The following is a 22,500-nucleotide window of genomic DNA, read 5'->3' on the forward strand; positions in this document are numbered from 1 at the left end:
ACCCATGTCCCCTTCGTTGACAGGGGGATTCTTTAATCAGTGAGCCCTCAGGGAAGCCTGGCAGTAGTGATTCTTAAGGTTCAATGTGCTCAAGCAACATCTGGGTAACTTGATAAAATACAGATTCCCAACTGCCAGCTGTTACAGTGGATTTGAGGTGAAACCCAGGAATCTGCAGGATTCCCAGGTGTCACTAGCAGTAAAGAACCCACCCGCCAATACTGGAGCCATAAGAGAAGTGGGTTCTATCCCTGGGTTGGGAAGATCCCCTGGAGGAGGGCATGGTAGCCCACTCCAGTATTCTTGGCTGGTAATCCCACAGACAGAGGAGCCAAGTGAGCTACAGTCCATGTGGTCACAAAGAGTCACACACAGTGGAAGCAACTTAGCACACAGGCATGCACCAGAAATCTGCAGATGATTCTGAACTGGATGCTACTGACAGAGCCCCAACTCCTCTGAGATGATTCTGAATTGGATGCTACTGACAGAGCCCCAGCTCCTCTGCTTGGTTTCCAAGGCACCTCCAGAGGCTGGATGTAACGTACTCGGCATTATTTCCCAGCATCTACCAAGTAACCTCCTCTAATCAGGCTGATGTTTTCCATGTTTCCCGGCAGCCATGCACTTTCCTTCCCCAGGGTGGTACATAATGCTGCATGTAACTGTCACCTAGGTTGACGGGGTGTGGCAGAAGCAAAACCGAACAATTACTCTTTGGTTGATTCAGCTAATTATAATTAGCACAATACTGTTCAGCATAGTAATAGCTACCACTTATTGAATGTCTCTTATGAGTCACACATTGGGTCAGGAGCTTTAGACACATGTTAATTTCAACCTTATAAGAGCTCCTGTGAACCAGATACTCTTATCATTTTACAGAAAAGGTCACTGATACCCAATGAAGCAAAGAGATTGTTTTACACACTGCTACGTGTTGAGGCTGAGATTCTGGTTGTTGTTCAGCTGCTCAGTCATGTCTGACTCTTTGTGATTCAATGGACTGCAGCACACCAGTCTTCCCTGTCCTTCACCAGCTCCCAAAGTTTACTCAAACTCATGTCCATTGAGTCAGTGATGCCATTCAACCATCTCATCCTCTGTCGTCCCCTTCTCCTCCCACCTTCAATCTTTCCCAGCATCAGGGTCTTTTCTAATGAGTTGGCTCTTCGCATCAGGTGGCCAAAGGATTGGAGTTTCAACTTCAGCATCAGTCCTTCCAATGAATATTCAAGGTTGATATTCTTTAGGGTTGACTGGCTGGATCTCTTTGCAGTCCAAGGGACTCTCAAGAGTCTTCTCCAATGCCACAGTTCAAAAACATCAATGCTTCGGCACTCAGCTTTCTTTATGGTCCAACTCTCATAACCATACATGACTGCTGGAAACTGTAACTTCAACTATACGGACTTTTGTCGACAATGTGATGTCTCTGCTTTTTAATACTGTCCAATTTTGTCATAGCTTTTCTTCCAAGGAGCAAGTGTCTTTTAATTTCATGGCTGCAGTCACCATCCACAGTAATTTTGGAGTCCAGCAAAATAAAATCTTTTATAAGGTTTCTCAGGAGACAGGTAAGGTGGCCTGGCATTCCCATCTGTTTAAGAATTTTCCACAGTTTGTGGTGATCCATACAGTCAAAGGCTTTCAAGTAATCAATGAAGCAGAAGTAGCTATTTTTCTGGAATCCCCTTGCTTTTTCTATAATCCAAAAAATGTTGGCAATTTGATCTCTGGTTCCTCTGCCTTTTCAAAATCCAGCTTGTACATCTGGAAGTTCTTAGTTCATATACTGCTGAAGCCTAGCTTGAAGGCTTTTGAGCATAATCTTCCTAGGAGGTACAATGAGCACAATTGTGCGGTAGTTTGACCATCCTTTGGCATTGCCCTTTTTTAGGGACTGGAATGAAACTGACCTTTTCCAGTCCTGTGGTCACTATTGAGTTTTCCAAATTTGCTGACATATTGAATGCAGCACTTTCATAGCATAATCTTTTAGGATTTGAAATAGCTCAACTGGAAATCCATCACCTCCACTTGCCTTGTTCGTAGTAATACTTCCTAAGGCCCACCTTACTTCAGACTCCATGATGTCTGGCTCTAGGTGAGTGACCATACCATCATGGTTATCTAGGTCATTAAGACTTTTTTTGTAGTTTTTCTGTGTATTCTTGTATTCTTCTTAATCTCTTTTGCTTCTAATAGGTCCTTACTGTTTCCGTCCTTTATCATGCCCATCCTTACATGAAATGTTTCCTTGATATCTCCAATTTTCTTGACATGGGTTATTTTATACTTGTCTGCGATTGATTTTATTTCTTTGAAAATTATCCATTAATGATAGTACCCCACTTGTCTAAACACCATGTAGTGGAATGCATTTATCTATTTATTGCTTTTTATTATGTTGCATGTATTCAACTACAACTTTTCAAGTGCCATAATGTCCCACACTTAATATAACCAATGCTTATATATCAGTGTGTACCAGACACCTTTCTAAGCACTTTACATTTATTAAATTGTTTCATATTCATAACAAGCTATGAGGTGGCACTTTCATTATCCCATTTTACGCTTGAAAAAACAAGACTAAGTTCATGCAGCTAGTAGGTGACAAAGTCCAGATTTGAACTCTGACTCCAGAGTATGTGTTCTTAACTAACAGGCTGTGCTGTCTCTCCAAGCTATGTCCAAAAGTCTTCACTTCACTGTTTAGGGCTTGTCGCTGGAGATGAAGCAGAGGGTGCTTCATAGCAGGGACTGTATATTTCTATTTATTGTCATGTTTATTTCTCCCATTCTGATCAGAATAATGCCAGCAAATACAGCGTGCAACACTCATCCTATACACAGTGGGTGGGTACTCTCCCTTCCTGTCTGCATAGCTCTCATTTTCCTCAGAGTCCCATCTGCCTACTCCCCTTTCCTCTTGGTTCTGCCTATGCTGTGGGCATTACAGGCTGAAAGAGAGGAGTTCTTTCATCTGTCAGTGTTGTGGGAGCAAACAGCCCTTAAAAAAGATAAAACAGACATGGAAGAGCTACTAAAAAATGTAAAACAGTAAAACCATGATACTTTTTTATCCACAGAATCATCAGAGGTTAGGAAAAAACTGACAATATCCAGGGTTGGGAAAATTCAGTATTCTACCAGGCATTCTGGTGAGAAGGAACATTCTTCAAAGTGATGAACAGTGACAAAAACCTTAAAAGCATGGCCTATCCAGCCTACTCTGTTGACCATACTTCACAAGATACGTGAAAAGTCCACTAAACACATATCCTAACACAAAAAAACCCATCTGTTTACCTTCTGAAAGTCACAGCCATGCACAGCACGTTTCTCTGTATACATATAGTTTAGCCAGGTATGCTACTAAATTATTAAAAGCAAACTTCATAAATTAAACTATGAACAGTGGCCACTTCTTTTATAATTTTATTTTAAAGATATGGAAGAATATTTAATAAATTTTCAGAAAAATGCATGTGTGGCATCAACAGCGCTTGCGTAATGTTTTTAAAAAATACAGGTCATAGATAAGAAAGAGTTCCTCCACCAACTATGTCTACTCACGCTTGGAATGCAGCTCTGCTCACCACTATACCATCAACACTGTACTCTATTTACTCTCATGTGTAAGGTAATTCGTGTCAACATATGCATATAAATACACATTAAGGAATATGATGGCATTTCAAATAAATGACTTGGATAGGAAAAAAAAAAAGGATGCCTATCATTTGATTCAATCCTTCTATTCTAGTAGCTTATTCTAAAGAAATAATTAAAATGTATGCAAAATGTATCCCCACCATCCCTGGGATTCTCCAGGCAAGAACACTGGAATGGGTTGCCATTTCCTTCTCCAAAGCGTGAAAGTGAAAAGTGAAAGTGAAGTCACTCAGTCGAGTCCGACTCTTCACTACACCATGGACTTCGGCCCACCGGGCTCCTCCGTCCATGGGATTTTCTAGGTAAGAGTACTGGAGTAGGTTGCCATCGCCTTACTTAAACTAATTACCACTTCATTTTAACTTTGTGATGGTGGTTTAGTCACAAAATCGTATCTGACTCTTTGTGACTCCATGGACTGTAGAGTCCAACAGACTTCTCTGTCCATGAGATTTCCCAGGCAAGAATACTGGAGTGGGTTGCCATTCCCTTCTTCAGGGGATCCTCCCAACCCAGGGAGCAAACCCAGGTCTCCTGCATTGCAGGCAGATTCTTTACCAACTAAGCCAACAGGAAAGCCTGACTACCTCAGGCTTCTGTCTCAGCCTTATTCCCTCAGTTCATCAAAGGAGAGTAAATATTACTGGATCCCTAACAGCTCTAGGCATTTTGACCAAAGAAGCACTTGTTAATGTAAAGACCTAGAAGGAGCTAGCAGGGGCCCAGGGTTCTTAAGTTTTCAGCTAGGAAATGAAGTAGCTCCAAAGATCACAGGGACTAGTTTGTTACAGATGAGGACCTAATTTGTTACAGATGGGATGTGAATACAAAAATGGGCATATCTCTATCTTTTCCTCTCTTTTTATCAGTAACATAATGGAAATGCTTAACAATGTAAAACACGACTCCAAGTATATTAAAGAGGTTGGAAATTTGTGGAAATACAATTTTGTTCTTTGCCTGGACTTTCTTTTCTGCTGTTTATTCTTTGCCTTCAACAGGAGCTCAATTCAAAACAACTCAGGAGACATTTACATTAAATTATTAAAGCAAACACACAACCCAGCTCTATATTCACAATCCCCGATCTTCAGAATTTCTAGGTTTTCATGACCTGTGCCAAGACCATCCTCAGCATCTTGCCTGTTTCTTTTGTAAGATCCACTGCTACTTTGTTTAAATAATAAGTTGGCCTATGTGTAAATTTGTTTTCTTAGAAAGGATCAAGCAGTTAAGGAAAACTTTGCTATACTTTCATAATCCTTACTGACTTCTCACATTTGCAATTGTATTTATTTATTTTAAAGCTTTTAGCCAGAGCCATCTATTTTGGATACAAAATTCCAACATTTGCAATCTAGCTCATACAAGATCCATTTTCCCTCCTTTGACATTCAACAGAAACTTCAAGATATTTGGACACTTTACAGTAAGAAATTAAAGTAAATAATAAGAAAAGAAGAGATAATGATGTGGCCTGGAAGAAGAACAGTACATAACTCAAACTCCAAATCACCTGGGATAAAAATTATTTACACTGGTGTCAAGTCCTACGGTGTTAAACAGAGGGTCTTATGTACTTCTCAACCCAATTTCATCTCAAGATTAGGAAAATGAGTTAGGAGTGTGCCTTAGGCCCAGGTCTTAAAAACACTGAAGCAAGGATGTAACTAACCCCCTGGAATTCCAACTCCTACTGCAGTGCTTTTAAGAGAATGAGACATGGCATTGTTTTTACCTTAATTATTTTACTGTAAATGGCTCTGCTTCTTTTTTCACTAAAAACAGAGTAAGTTTCTGCATTCTAAGGGCTAAAATTTTAACTGCTCAGTAGTTTTGTGTTTTATTTCCTTTCCCTAACTGGAAAAAAGATCAATACAGTGCAAGCATATGGTAAATAGAAAGAAATTGTTCAAGTGAAGTACAGCCTCATAGTTTCAGTATATTTACTTACTTCGAGACAGTTTATGTCTTTGATAAGACTAATATTTGATAACAGGGAAGAAACACTCATATAGAATGACAGGCAATTCCGAGAAAAGTGGCACCCTCCTGTAGCCAGCTCCACCTAATATGGAAACAGTCCAACATTTGCCCTCCTGCTCTCTCTCACTGATGTACTTCCCCACCTCTAAAACACCTTTATCCCTTTACTGGTAAGTCATATAAAGGGTAATTTAATACATCAAATAGTGGGTAAGGTATTTTAGACCGAGGGAAAGCATGTGAAATACCTGTTTGGATAAAAGGACAAAAGTGAAATGAGTGTCTACAAGAGAGCTTCGTTTCATTATCCCGCTAGGGCTGTCCAGTAGAATTTTCTGTGACTATAATGTTTCATATCTGTGTGATCCAATACAGTGGTCACTAGCTACCTGTAGCTACTGAGCACCTAAAATGTGGTGAATGTCACCAAGTAACTAAATTTTAAGTGTTATTTAATTTTAGCTAATTTAAACCAAAACCTAAATAGCCACTTGTGTCTCACACGTCAAATGCATGCTTCATTTGACAATGTAGCTCAGGAGGATGCAGAGAACGCTGTGGCCAGGGGAACTGATCATGATGGAGACCTGAACCTCAGCATTACTGTAATAACCACACTGTAGAGATTATATTCAGGGAGTCAACATCATGAGAAAGTTAACTCATAAATGATTATAATATAGAAAGCTAATCCACAAAGTGCTACTACATAAAGCTAACATGACTTTCTTTAACATGGAAACATAACTCCCAAGTTATTAAAATATATAAGCCAGAATGTCAACTTACTAAACTAGAGCAGCTGTTTTCCGCTGACTGCATACTAGAACCACCTAGGAGTTATAATAAAGAACACTCAAGTTTGAACCCCAGCCCCAGAGATTCTGAATGAAGCCCTAGCACTGTGTATTTGGAGAGACTCTGGGCTGGGTACAGTGATACAATTTAAACCTTTAGTGGTATCAGCTTTGGTAGCATGGCTCACTCATCTTCACCATCAGGACAAGTCTGCCGAGCATTTCTGACTGTCACATGCATGCAAGCTAAGTCACTTCAGTCATGTCCAACTCTTTGCAATCCAGAGGACTGCAGCCCTCCAGACTCCTCAGTCCATGGGATTCTCCAGGCAAGAACACTGGAGTGGGTTGCCATTTCCTTCTCCAGGGGATCTTTCCAATCCAGGGATCGAACCCATGTCTCTTACATCTCCTGCACTGGCAGGTGGGTTCTTAACCACTAGTGCCACCTGGGAAGCCATATCTTCACAAAAAGAATTAATCTTGTGGACAAATTAACATAGGCTGGTGCTCTGGAGGTTGCCCTGAGTCAAATCTGAAAGATTCTAGGCTTTCTGCTCCTTCTGGGGATTATTAGACCTTTTTCCTGTAAGATCTCAAACCCATTTGGATATTTCTACCTGACCAGTGCTTGAATGCATGCTTTCATCATTGGTCTTTATGGTTCCTAATCTTCATGCTTCACAATGAGCATCCTCCACCCTTGTCTTTTTCACAATCCCTTCTCTTACTAATATTAGACAATCTGAGCTGGATGGACCCACAACTAAATGACTCCGTGACCTTATTCTCATATTTCAAATGGTATAATAATTACTACCACTCACAGTTATGATGATGATTAAATGAAATAAATAAACCTGAGTTACATATAAAACTTAATCAGATTAGGTAGAGTTTTATGACAAGAGAGTTGTGAAAGTTCCTCTTTACTTAATTCAGAAAACCAGATATTTTTCAAGCACCACAGAGTACATGAAAGCCATTTTGAATTTGCTCAGTTAAATGTTGGTGCTAGGAAATTTTAAAAATAAAAAAAAAGAAAATTCCCAAACACCAACATTCAACTGAGCAAATTTAAAACGGCTTTCATGTACTCTGAGGTGCTTGAAAAATATCTGCCTACCTTTTATACTCACATTAAAACAATGTATTTTCTTTCAAAGAAAATGTCTACCCCAATTACCCTGCACCTAATGCCTCTACAATATGGATGAAAGGTTGCACTCTAATCCTAAGTGATATAAAATAAAGGGTCAAGCCAGCCTATTGAGCACAAAAAATTATGCTACAAAAGCTAACACTTTCCGTATGGAATACACAAAACAGGTATGGCTGTCAAAAATGCATAGCAAAATTTTGGAAGATCAACAGATGTGGGTCCCACCTCTCTGCATGTTTAAGATCTGCCATGGAATGAAAATCTGCCGTGATCTGTGAACCACAGACATCCTATTCCCAACCCACGTGGGCAAGTTACATAGGCTCTCTGTGACTTTCTTCATAGAGTGAGGATGCAGAGATGCTATTGGTGTTTTGCCCATCTTGCCTAGGTCTACCCCCAGGCTCATCAGCAAGTAATTCCTTAAAGACCAAAGCCTTCTGCTGTCTTATCTGATGGCATGATCTGGCCACAAAGCTGTACCATACCCATACACAAGGCAGCTGGAGGTTCTGGAGAGTTAATACCCAAGGGGTGACCCTCAACCAATGAGGAATAAGAGTTACCAGCTAAATTCTGCAGCCACCTCAGCCTTCAGTGGGCCAGTTCTGAAGTGTTTTCCATATAGTTTCTCAGAGGGTCCCTCTAGGACTAGGTCCCAGTTGCCTGTAGCAGTAAGTAACTTACTAACAAACTATTGCTGCATTTCACTCCTACTCTGTGCTTCCAGGATCATCTTCCAAATAACAATCTGCTCCCAAGTCCTTTTCCCCAAATAGGCATTTGAGGAACATAAACCAAGACAGGGGATAGTAAATGTATCCATTTCATAGGGCTATTTATGAAGTAAATGAGAGGATAACAGGCAGGAAGGCCAGGGGTCTCCAAATGGAGGAAATAGGCTGCAAGTGTCAGACATTTTTTATCTCTCTTTTAAGTGGCAGGAGGAAACAAACCAGTGATATGTTTTTTTTTCCCTTCTCTATACAAATTTAAAAAGGAGGTTCTTCTTAAAATACTGTGCTGCCATAATGACACCTGGTTCACCTGAAGTTAACCTTTCTCAAACCTTGAGTTAACCAATGCATTTTTCTTATGGAAATGTTTGTCTTAAGCTATGTTAATATACTATGCATTTATCCCAGACTCTGTCTTCAAGTCCCTAATGTCTCATGGCTCAGAACCAACTTGACAAACCAGTTTGTTATACTCAGACATTGTCCCCCTAATCTGTGTAAACGAAACTATTTCTATGGTAATCTGCCTTTCTACAAGATTCAAGTCAACCATTTTATGGCCCTGGGATGATACCCTGGTGCCAAGATTATCCCAAAATACATCTTTTGGATGAGGGGCTTGATGCCATTCTGAGTTTTAAGACATTCCTTTCTTTCATTAACAGACTGCTAGTGACTATATATTGGAGAAGGCAATGGCACCCCACTCCAGTACTTTGCCTGGAAAATCCCATGGATGTAGGAGCCTGGTAGGCTGCAGTCCATGGGGTCGCTAAGAGTTGGACATGACTGAGCGACTTCACTTTCACTTTTCACTTTCATGCACTGGAGAAGGAAATGGCAACCCACTCCAGTGTTCTTGCCTGGAGAATCCCAGAGACGGGGGAGCCTGGTGGCTGCCGTCTATGGGGTCACACAGAGTTGGACACGACTGAAGTGACTTAGCAGCAGTGACTATATAATATCCAGCTAAAAACTAGCAGGCGGGTATTCTTTCTGCCCCCTTCTGATGTCTATGTCAGAAGATTTCTCTATGTCTTTTATACTTAAATAAGACTTTATTACACAAAAGCTCTGAGTGATTAAGCCTCGTCCCTGGCCTCGGACTGAATTCTTCTCTTTCGGAGGCCAAGAATCCCGGCGTCTTTTCGTGGTTCAGCAACAACCTTTCATAAACCAGCTTATCCATGTACAGCCCATATAAGAATGCCAGTTGCAAGTGGGCCCTGGATGTTTGTCCTGGTGCTGCTTGTTTTACCTCCTCTGCAGCAAATAAAATCCATGACAAATTTATTTTTTAGGTTATTGAATTTTTGTGTGCTTGACAAGAAGCACTTGCATTATCTAAAGAAAATGCAGCTAGAAAGAAGAAAAAGTGAACAGAAAATTCAGCCAACTAGTGAACCGTTTGCCCTTACCCGTGTAAAGGAGGACAAGATGAAATTATTCTTCTATATTTTAATATTTAATTTACAAAATGAAAATGTCAAGGAGTTATGAATCACTGAATCTCAGAGATCTCGCCCTTCGATATTTGTGTCTGGCTAATTCTTAGCACAGGGACAAGAAGAAATCACCTGAAACTGCCAAAAGAAATACAGTCTTACTATCAGTTCTTTTATTACTATATATATATATATATTTATATACACATATATATATATAATCACTAATGTCACAGCAAACATGAGGAGAAATAAAACTAATAGAGGAACTAGAAACATGCCATTCTAGTGTAATATTTGTGTTAGTTTATCAATTCAGATATAGGGAAGAGCCACCCTTCCATACAGGCCATCTGTCTTGGAACTGCATTATCCTATTGATAGGGCTTATCACTCTTCCCTCACTTCAGCTACAAACTAAAGGAGAAATTACCTCATTCAAAAAAGCTTGCCAAGTAGTATTAGCTTGGATTGACTATATAAAGTGACATCTTATTAGTAAGGTCACGAATCTTTATGTTGAACTTTGGTGTGATAAAGTAAATTATTTGAAAAATCATCTTCCTGTAGTATATCTGGTTAGCTATACTTTTACTATATTTCTTATCTTTGTTCAGAATATTTCAACTGCCCCCACTGGATGAGCCAATGAGGAACAAAGTGGGTATCTGAATTAAATACTAGACAGGGTCTTCTTTGCTGGCGGCTCAGAGGTAAAGAATCTGCCTGCAGTGCTGGAGACCCGGGTTTGATCCCTGGGTCGGGAAGATCCCCTGGAGGAGGGCGTGACAACCCACTCCAGTATTCTTGCCTGGAGAATCCCAAGGACAGAAGGGCTTGGCAGGCTGCATTCCATAGGGGCACAAAGATTTGGATACAACTGAAGCAACTGAGCACACATCCAATAAAAATACTCATTAAAATAAATAACAAATGAACAGCGCCTTGAACAGTGCCTGGCACATGAAATAAGCTATCAGTAAGTGGTAGATACAAGTAGCTACAGCAACTGTAATGCTCTTAGAAGCATAACCGTGCAGCATGCTCTACTTCTCACTATAATTCTGTTGATTTGGTGTGTGTACTAAGTATCATTTATTGTAAAGCAAAAATGGGGGATAATTTAAGTGTACTGCAACAGAGAGAAGAAAAGGAAAGATTTCTATTTGCTGGTACCTCTGACACTTCCTGTCTACTTAATATGTAATAAGAGGATTACTCTAGAGAGAGTGGCAAATATTTTGAATCCTCTTACCTCAAAAATCTTTGAATGGCAAACCCATAAATGGACCACATGGCTCTCATAACAATGTTATTTCAATCACACAACAAATTCTGGTGAACTTCTCTGGTGTGCCAGATACCACGCGACATGACTAGGAAATTCCAAAGTATGTAAGACATTGTTCAATTTCCCAAGAACTAAAAGAGGCTGGAAAATAAAGGAGGGGTAAACAAGGAAGCTAAAGCTACTTGGATAGCACACAAAGAGAAGTGTACTTCTCTAACAAGAAGTGTAGAGAAGTGTACTTCTCTAACAAGCACATTGCTCTAACAAAACGTTTTCTGTTGTCTCTTAGTGTTAATATGTTCACTGTGCCTACTGACCAAACTAACATCTTACGCAACTCAGATTTCCATCCTCGCAAAGCATAAAGTTGTGACTAACAAGGAATTAAGAGGGTGAGAGGTGCTTCCCAGGTGGCTCAGACAGTAAAGAATCTGCCTGCCACTGCTGTAGATGCAGGTTCGGTCCTTGGGCCAGGAAGACCCCCAGAGAAGGAAATGACAACCCACTCCGGTATTCTTTCCTGCAAAATCCCATGGACGGAGAAGCCTGGTGAGCGACAGTTCATGGAGTCACAAGGAGCTGGACACGACTTAGTGACTGAGCACACACACAAGAGAGCAACAGAAACTACTTTAATGAGTGATGTATGTGTGTGGGTGTGGGTGTGTGTGTGTTATAAACCCCCAAAACAACTTTGTGTTTTACATTTAACGAGTTCAAAATACCCATGTTTATTCTCTGACACTAAAAACCTGTGATTTTTGTTCTTATTTATACTATTTCCCTATGGCACCCGACTCCAGTACTCTTGCCTGGAAAATCCCATGGACGGAGGAGCCTGGTAGGCTGCAGTCCATGGGGTCGCTGAGGGTAGGACACGACTGAGTGACTTCATTTTCACTTTTCACTTTCATGCATTGGAGAAGGAAATGGCAACCCACTCCAGTGTTCTTGCCTGGAGAATGCCAGGGACGGGGGAGCCTGGTACGCTGCCATCTATGGGGTTGCACAGAGTTAGACACGACTGAAGTGACTTAGCAGCAGCAGCGTACATCTTTAGACCCTTTAAAAAATTACACACTTGTTGTTCCAAAATTGTCATGAGGGGATTTTCAAAATCGCTCCCAATTTCTATTAGTTGTACTTCTTTGGTTCATTTGACACTATTCTACAAAGATAAATGAGGATTGATATATTTAATCAAAAATTACCCCCAGAAAATAAAGTTTCTCCTATTCTCTGTTGTATCACTTTCAAAATGATCAAGCTTGATTCAAATATACAATATTATTTTAGTTAAAAGATTAATATATAATTCCATATAAATCCAGTAAACTCAAGATTATGCTATGAAAGCAAACATGTCCACAAAGAAGCTTCATGGCATGTCAACAGAATTATAAATTTGCAAATTCTAACTTGCTTTTTCTTCATCTTTTACTTTATGTGATAAAAATATATGGCTATTCCAGTGCTTAGATTATTAAACATTCAAAAGCATTCCTGCTTTTACTTTCTGTAAATTCAAATTGTACAACCTTGGGAAGCATTAGTACCCCAGCCTTTAATGTAAAGTATTGGAGAAAAATAAATATATAGGGTGATTTCAAAAATAAAGCCCTACATCTCTACAGTTTCTTAGAGTTCATGGAGTGTATTACTTTTAACACAGCCATCAGGAGAGGCAGCACTAGGATTACTGACAGTGGCCACGCAAAGTGGTCAAGGTGAGTGGCCAGCACTGATGTGTGCTAGAGAGTCAGAGGAGAGGGTTTTGGACCCTAAGTGAACAAAAATTGAAATGGTGTCCAATTTTACTGAACACTAAATGGGGAAGTGACTAGACCTGGGAAGGAAGATTTTACAGATGGCAAGACCCAAATGTAGCTCCTGGGGACCTGCACTTTCACAGAACGAACAGTTTTAGACATCAGCTATCCATTTCTTCCTGTACTAGGTATTCTCACCTGGAGAACATACAATCTACCTAATACATGGGAAGGCAGATAAGCTCAAGGCTCGGTTATCACTTGCCAGGAGGTAAGTTGTTAACCATTGATTTATAGAAAGAAGACTAGCAGAATATATAGATTATGCTTATCTAAACACTAACTGCTCCTATATCAATGTTGTCAGTTTTAAAAGTTAATCAGTCATATGGCTTTCTTCATATCTTCGCCAACACTATCATCTAAAACACAGGAAAGGTTTTAAAGCAATACTATCCTCTTTGCAACAGGAAGACAAATGTAATTGGTTATATAGTACCTCAAAGTTCACAGTTAATTGTATTAATTATCTTCATATTAACAAGCAATGAGTTAGAGATGTGAAAGTTACACAGATAATAAGGCAGTACCTTGCCCTCAAGGAATTTAGTGTAGCATCATAATTAAGATACAAATTTCGCTGGGCCAAGTACTTTGGGGAAACATAACTAAAATTTTACTCTTTGTCTAAACAGACACCTCTAAAAGATAATTTAAGAAACACCTCTACAATTCAACTCTAGATCTTACTTACAAGATACTCAGATCTTAATCCATCATGAATATCTAATCAACTTGTCAAAAGAATGACTGAATAAATTTTCTTATTTTCAAGCAATTATGACTTATAATAACAAGATGAACATAATTATTATATGGGGAGATCCTCTAGAGATTATCTTATATGCTATTGTCATGCAGTTTAAAATACGTAAGTTTGGGAGGGATGTATTGGGAGTTTGGGGTTAGCAGATGTAAACTACTATATACAGAATGGATAAACTACAAGGTCCTACCATATACAGCACAGGGAACTGTATCCAATATCCTGTGACATTGGAAAGAATATGAAAAAAAAGTATATATAAGTGAATCACTTTGCTGTACAGCAGAAATTAATGCAACATTGTAAATCATCTATACTTCAAAAAAAATTTTTTTTAAATAATATAAAATACATGAGTTTTATTATGAGAAATCTTTCAACTTCTGATGGTGTCACTCTGACCATGCTTTCCAGCATTTGAGGACCCTTACAATCTGTTCCTACTCTTGGTCTATGTTTCAGATTCAGTGCATGCTTATCTTCTCCATCAGACAATAAAATATAGCCTCTGAACTTGATTGGGAACCAACCTGGTGATCAATAAACACTGATTGACTGAAATATCATATGACATTCTAATTTTTCTTTCCAGTTTTCTCTTTTAATCCAAAATTTAAAATGATTGTACATATGACTTTCCAGGGAGCCTTAGTGCTTTTTATAGAAGCAAGAACTCTAACAGTTCAACAACACAGCATCTGTTCATAATCTCCCTGTAGTATTTTTACTGCCAGGATTCCTTCTATAGCATGTACAGTGATTATGGGCTAAACAAGTTCATTAAATTACACTGAGAAAAAACTCTTTCCAGGTTAGTTGCTTTGTTGTTGTTTCAAAGTACTTGCTCCTTCTTTTTGCTATCTACCCTACAGATAGCAAGATGCTGTCTTTTTAAAAATGAAAGTCTATAAAACATACTGATAAATTATTCATCTTCGCCATTTTTCCTCCCTTCGGATGTTTAGAGAATGAGTAGAACCAACAAAGAAAGTTTGAGACCTTCGGGCTATTGAGATATTTGATTTTCCTTCACATTCACTGATTATTTTAAATAGGAAAAGAAAAAAAAAAACAAGAAAAAAAGCTTTACATAATTTATATGCAGCTTTTCATGGTAAATATGCTTAAAAAGAGGAGAAAATCAGCACAGAGGCAATGCAACCCTAGTTACAGGCTTTAATTAGCTTTGCTTATAGTATCACTTTCATTATTTAGGCATATGACTTTTAAAAGTGCTGAAGATACAGAGAAGAGGCTGACCACACATCCCGTTTCCCCAGACGGTTCTTGTTAATGCATGCGATGTCCTGTGTGGTTAGCACACCCTGTTACTCTCCAGTGTGTTTGGTTTTAAAGGATTATAAATGTATGATCATCCTAGAGATAAGTCATAGGAAAGCAGTGTGAAAATATTACAATATTGTGATCAATAGATAGTTGAACCACCTCTAAATAAACATCAATTTTTCAAAAGACTCTCAGAAAAATTACTTTTCATGATTTTCTGTGTTGATCACTTGAATGTGTTACAAAGACATGTTCCAAAAATTCAGCATTGAATATGGAGTCATGACAATTGCATCATTTAATTGGTTGAAAAGTCCTTGAGTTCAAGCCATTACTAACCTTCATATATAGACTTTCAAAGTTTGGGGAAATAAATTTTTAAAATTCTCATTAAAAATGAGTCACTTAAAAGATCAATTTTAGAAGATATTCTGAAAGATTTTTTTAGAATCCTCTAGCAAAGTCAACAATTGCATTAGAATCTCAGGAAAAAAAAAAAAGTGGCATTCCATCATCTTAAACAAGGTAACCTTTTTTTGTCCCTGTGCTATGGACCACTTTGGACCATTTTTGCCAAGTCTGTGAACCCCTACTAATGAATGTATTTTTTACATGTTTAAAATAAAATATTATTACAATGAAAACCAATTATATTAGAATATAACCATCAAAAATCAAAATATATGTTAAAAAAAACAAACATGATAAAGTAGTAAATAAGCTCCTTCATATACTCATTACATAATATTATTGACTAGCAAGTCTAATAACTGCCATAATTACCAAATAGTGATAAGCATAAATGATATTTTGAAGTTATCTGCAATACCTACAATGTGATCCGAAAAGTCACAGGTTCTGCTCGTGCTACTGTGGTTTATTAACTACATTCACAACTGGAGAAATTTTTCATGAAGAGGTTAGTGAAAATGAAACTGTGATTTTTTTTCCCCAACCAAGTTCATAAACTTTCTGAATTCTATTGTTACATGTACAACATTAGGAAGGCCTAAAAGTCAAACTAGTTGACTGTAAATGCATACTTAATTCATCAAACAACTACTTACCCAGGTAATCAAGCTCCAAAAGAACATTTCTAAAAACAAAACTTCCCATTGAATGCTTTTTAACAACAAAAAAAGAAGGCTTCCACTGAAAATTCAGTTCAGATCAGTTGTGAGAACTGTCGATCATAACGCAGTATACATTGAATGTACTAAATAGAAACAAAGTAGGCATTTTCTAGGAGTTATTTTTAGAAAACAAAGATCCCCTAAAACATTTTTATATTAAACAAAGCATTTTTATATTAAACAGTATGTCCCTTATTCCTATCTCTAATATTTTAAAATCAGTTACATTTTTACAAAATTTTGTCCTCAGATTTGCATTACCTTGTTTTAATTTAACAGCATCATACAGTCATACTTAAGCTTTTATTTCTCAGAACTTTGAATGAAATCCAACAAGCAAAGACATGGAAAATACATACACACAGTTAAGGCCCTCAGCCTCAGCAGCTTCACTCTCTGGAACAGACTCAAGTGATTGGTAATTAAACATGTGCAATCACAGATCATTGGAACCTAAAAGGACCCAAGAAGCCACTTTGTCTAACCCTCACTTTACTAATGAGGAACCAGAGACAATGAGAGTTTGACTTCCAAGGTGACCTGGAGAAGCTAGCCTGACAGTTAATGCAACACTCCCTCCAGCTCCCAGCAAGGACCAATTGTGTTTCAGGGGCCACTTCTATCAAAATATAGCTATTGAATCAAGGGGTTACAATCAATTAGAAATACATCTTATTTATAGGTTTTTGCTTCTCAATATGAGAATTAGATAACTTAAATGATGATCACATTTCCAGAAGAGAGGTCTTTAAAAAATATGAAAAGATCAAGAATTTGCTGTAAGTAGTTTCAAGGTCTAATTTATTAGTGATGTAATTTTGACTACTGAAAACCCAGGTAAGCCATTCCTAATTTTATTTTTTCAGATGGTCTTTTTTCTCTGATTATAAAAGGAACCCATTATAATACATTTTGAAAACACAAATGAAGAGGAAGATAAGAAGAAGCCATATATCCAGAGTCAAAGACATTATTGATAATGTTGGTAATATTTCAGCATATTTCTTTCCAGATATAAATGTATATATGAATATACAGTTATATAATATAAACTTTCATATTAAGATAATATTACACATAAAATTTTATAGCCTATCCTTTCTCTTAGCATTATACCGAGATCATCTTCCCATTGAATTCAAATTATTCCCAAAACATTAACGTGAAAATTTGTGTTTAGTGGTTATTAAAGTAAAAAAATTTAAAGACACTATAATCAATAAAATGATTCCATTATATAATTTTCATTTACTGGATTATGTAGCCTAGCATTGGATCAGGTAACTCTAATGCATTAAATTGCTCTAAATAAAAAAATATTAAAAATACATGTTTATAAAACTGTCTTTAGAAAAATTTAAATGCAAATGGCTAAAATCTTTGGGGAAAAAGTGTAATATCCTAGGAAATTAGAGAAATGAAAACTCAAAGAGAAAAGTGGGAAGATTCAAAAAGGTATTATGATAGGAAATGCTGACAGGGCTCTGTAAAGTCATGAAGGAACACAGTACTTATGCAAGGAAGCAGCAATTGGTACAAATATTTAGGGCCTAGCTCATATAGGAATTCAATAAATATTTGTTAAATAAATGAATGGGAATCAATTTACCAATATGTATTTAGAGAGTTGAATATGATTATATCCTTTGACTGACAATCTTACTTAAGGGAATATATACAATATTTAGACTCAGGTACTCACTGTCGTTTTCTTAAAAGGGAAAAACTGTTCACAACTAAATGTTCAGGACTGGTATACTGATTAAGTAAATGACAGAGATGTAAAGAGCCAGACAGATAATTCATGTTAATTTAACAACTATCCTAAAATTATAAGTGCCTTACCTATACTATAATTCTTAGTTTAAAATGATTGAAATATTTAAAATATTGGTGTATTTAATCTCCTGGTATAAGACTTTATTTCATTCTTTTAATGAAATAATTAATTTTAAAATTGAAAAAAATCACTACTTTAAAAAAAGGTGAGAAGCTCAAATAAATATTGTTTTTCTTCCAAAATATTTTCTTACAGTCAATCTCAAAGGTGTTGCCCACCTATCAGTCCTTGAATATCACAGAAGATAGGGAACAAGGCTTCCTTTGATAGTCATTCCAATGGTGGGGAAAAACAGTCGTGATACGCTATTCTCCTAGGACCATGACTTAGAAAACTCTGATACATCCTCTTACCTAATCTGAGCTTTATCAGAGATGTTATTAAATCTAACACACACGCTCACACATACAGCTTAGAGATGCAAGCTTTTAAAAACCCACACAACTCATAATACCTTTGTAAGCTCTGATGGTTCACTCCCTTCTTCTACCACAATCAGCTGAGCTCTGCCTTTCCTTTCATTGTCCCGAATGCCGATGGCAACCTGGCTGGCCTTCAGGCGCTCGTACTTGTTGCAAGAAGATCCACACCACTGGTAAATTTCCTAAAAGAAACAGACAGATCTTCTGACCTCAAGAATATACGACAGACATTCAGCCCGGGTATAATACACGCTGTGGTTAATTAGGAAAAAACGCAAAGGCATAAAAAATAAAGTTATCCACTGGTGAGGTATATATAATTCGATATATTTAATTTATACCTCATTGTGTATCCTGTTGCTTTCAGTTAGCATTATAAAGTGGGCATTTTTTAAACATGGAAAATATAAATACATATCTCAGCATTCTGTGTATATAATCCACAAAGCACAATTTATGAAAGTAAACTTATACAAGTTATAAATGTAGAATAATAAACCTAACATCCTTCAGAAAGTTAGTCAAGAATCTATTACAGTAGTAATATGATCTTGCTGATCATAAAAAATGATATTATCACTTTTGTAAAGCAATTTAACAATCTTTACCGAGTCATGAAAAGTTAAACCTTTGACCCAGTAATATCACTAACTGGAATTTATTTTAATAAATTATTCATAAAGAAGAGAAAAAAACATGTGTACAGGAGTTTTTCACAGCTGAGATTTTTGTAAGGCATTGAAAAGACATTAAATGTTCAACAATAGGATAACAGTTATATAAATTATGATATATAAAAAATATACTTATATATAAAAATTATACTTTAACAGAAATTTTAAAAAAATGGAAACAGAACAACAGCAGTTTTATAAATAGTAAATCAAATATATTACTTGCCTTTATATTACAGTATATATTTTGGACTTAGGTACAATGTTCAGAAAGTATACAGTAACAAATGAAAGTAAAAATAAATGTCATTTTCTCCACTAAATGTGAGTTAACACAGAAAGAAGTTTAATGGTACCCAGGCTGGTGGGATGTGGGAGTAGGTATTATCATACACTATTAAGGTGACAGATACTGAGACAGGCTCTTTTCAAGGGCAGTTTGGCATCACATTAAAAAATTACATGTGCTTTTAGAGTCAGGACCGTTTCTAGGAATCTATTTTACAGAAGTATCAGACACCAGATACAAAAACAAAGAAACAAAACCAAATGCCCATTCAATAGGGAAATCACCATAAAAATGTCATTATGTGGATACTATAGACTATCCTTCAGTGGTTAGAAATTGAGGATAATGTTTAAACACTGATGTTGAAAATATCCAGGTACATCATAAAGACTTAAATAAAACCACACAATAATACAGTTCCATTTAATTAGATACAAAAATATAAGCTCTGTTTTTGCCTTTGCAGGAAAAAGATTTTTAAAGCTACACAGTGTCTCACGGGGAGGGGCACATATTTGCAGAAAGAAAGCCTTCAGTTTTTAATCTGTCTGTTTTTTTCTTTTTTTTTTTAATAATGTCACTCATTTATTAAGTGATTATTAGGAGCTAGATGTTGGGACTAGAGATGAATGAGTGGACACTAGCAAGGGAGACTGACATGTAGATCACTAAGGCTAGTAATATGTTTGCACTACCGTCGGTTTTCAAAACGTTTCCATACATACTTGTCTAGTCAATCTGGAGGGGAGGTTGCACTGTGGTTAAGTGTAAAGGAGACAGACTTTAGCAGCCTTTTACTATGTGACTTTATGTTTGCAAACTTTCAAACGAGGGAATAAATTAATAACAGCAAAAAAAAACCCAGCACCCTCAAAATCAGAGAAACGGTCTCTTTTCGCTGATACAGTCCAGAGTTGTTTCTTCATTCAAAGATAGCTTACTATTGCCTAAAATTGGGCAGGCTCCCTGTCCGTGGGAGTGCAACTTCAAAGCACACAGCCCAGTAACAGCTTCTCTAACCCCTTAAGCTGTACCCCCAACTCCCATGTTCCTTATTCATCGGCTCCACTTTCCTTTTCAAGAGTAAAATATAACTCTTAGGAATTCACGCCTTCATAAGAAGTAAAAGAAAAAGGGACTGTGCCTTGCAACTCCTTTCATTTCAGAATCCGATCTAGTTATTCAACATGATTAAGGGAGTGGGGTTTTTTTCCTTCTGTTTTTTTTTTTTTTTTTCCTGTTTTCTACACCTGGGCTTCTGAATATGAGACTCACATTTAGAGGTGATTTGAATACCAGGCCCACATTAGCAATTACAAACAGTGAAAACAAATGGTTCCCAATGATCAGCCAACACCTAATCACTGAGCATTAAAATCAGATGTTAGAGTAGGATAGTGGTTTTTTTTTTTTTTTAATATGGATACCTGAGCCTACCCTTTAGGGACTCTCAGATGTGTTCTAGGCAACTGCATTTACTGACACTCCCCTGATAATTCTAAGCATTAAACCAGGGCTGGAACATCTGCTGGTCTCTAGGAGCAAATTGCACCCAGCAGGTGTTGCAGGGAATCTATCATTTCTAATTACCCCTTGAAGCAAAGCAGGCTACTCTGCCAGTACACTTAGGCTCTTAGCTTAGGTACCTTTTCTTCCTTATTCCGTGATATTTTGCAATTGGTTTTTTTCTTAGTAGATCTGAGAAAACAAACTTCTAATATTTACATTACAGTGAAATATAAGAAGTGGATAAGAAGTTATCTCTCAAGATTTCTCAGACTGTTAGCCACATTCATTACAGATTTGCTCTGTATTTTTATATGCATCCAATAGATGTTGATATTCTCTCTAGTTTTATAAATGACCTCTTATCTACTTCAAAGAAATTATATAAAATCACACTAACTGTAAGGAAATCAAACCAGTCAATCCTAAAGGAAATCAGTCCTGAATATTCATTGTAAGGACTCATGCTGAAACTGAAGCTACAATACTTTGGCCACCTGATACAAAGAACTGACTCATTGGAACAGATCCTGATGCTGGGAAAGATTGAAGGCAGGAGGAAAAGGGGACGACAGAGGATGAGATGGTTGGATGGCATCACCAACACGATGGACATGAGTTTGAGGAGTTGGTGATGGACAGGGAAGCCTGGTGTGCTGCAGTGCATGGGGTCGCAAAGAGTTGGACACAACTGAGTGGCTGAACTGAGTTTTTATTAGTGTTTGTAAAGCATTAAGGAAGTCTGGTAAAACATGTTTAAAAATGAATTCTAGTTAATGATAATTTTATAAATATTATTTAACATAGAATTTTATAATATTCCTTGGACCCCAAAATATTTTTTATGATATTATTTTGAGAGTTTTTTATGTGCAGTATCAATTCACAGATAAATTTAGTTTTAGAAAATATTCCTCACCATTGCTTAGAGACAACTTTCAACCTTTAACATAGCAAAAATATATCTAGGAAAAACTCATAAAAATGATAAAACTTTTAAAAGTAAAGTTTTCCTTTTAACTCAAAGAAGACTAAATCATCAAAGAAAACATTGCCAAAAAATTTCTTATTGAGCATGAAAATGGATGTTGTGTATTATGCTTACTCTTTTATTATTTTCACCTTATTTTGTGATATTTCTAGAAGTAACATAGCTGATTTATTAGATTTAATTTTCAGTGATTAACTTAGACAAGAAATGCAATAAAATGGGGACTTTAAATTGCTAAAAGCCAGAACTGTTTAAAAAGTTAATTAAAATATAAAATTAAAAAAAATTTAAGTTAATAAAAAACACTTTTCATTCAATACTATGTTTTTTATACAAACATAGTTTGTTCAGTTATGGACATTAAAACATACTTCAAATTTTAAACAGAATTTGAGCAATTCATTCAATTTGAGCAGTTCATATTTTACCACATGTGGGTGATGTGTTTAAGACGTCTCATTTTAACAGAGCGCTACAGTGATGAAATAAATGCATGTGTGCAGTACTATTAATAAGCTGCACTAGCCCAACACGCACCCTATTCAGAGGCAGTTGGTTAAGACTACTTTACCACTCTGCAAACGAAGAAACCTTGTACTCAATTGGCCCCATCCTTGAAAAAACTCCCCTATAATTCAACTTAACCTTTTTTTAAAGGGCAAGG

The 22,500-nt window shown here is 37.0% G+C and overlaps 1 protein-coding gene across 1 annotated transcript in view; it reads right to left on the reverse strand.

Moving 5' to 3' along the window:
- SCIN (scinderin) overlaps positions 1-22,500 on the reverse strand; it is a 77,616-nt gene that overhangs the window by 31,532 nt on the left and 23,584 nt on the right. The window contains exon 4 of the mRNA XM_086397604.1: positions 18,409-18,558. Coding sequence (XP_086253730.1) covers positions 18,409-18,558 — 150 coding nt within the window. The remainder of the gene's footprint in view (positions 1-18,408; positions 18,559-22,500) is intronic.

The sequence above is a fragment of the Bos grunniens genome, chromosome 4 (assembly GCF_055505025.1).
Source record: "Bos grunniens cultivar Pamir isolate PY7600 chromosome 4, Bosgru_T2T1.0, whole genome shotgun sequence".
Classification (NCBI taxonomy): Eukaryota; Metazoa; Chordata; class Mammalia; order Artiodactyla; family Bovidae; genus Bos; species Bos grunniens.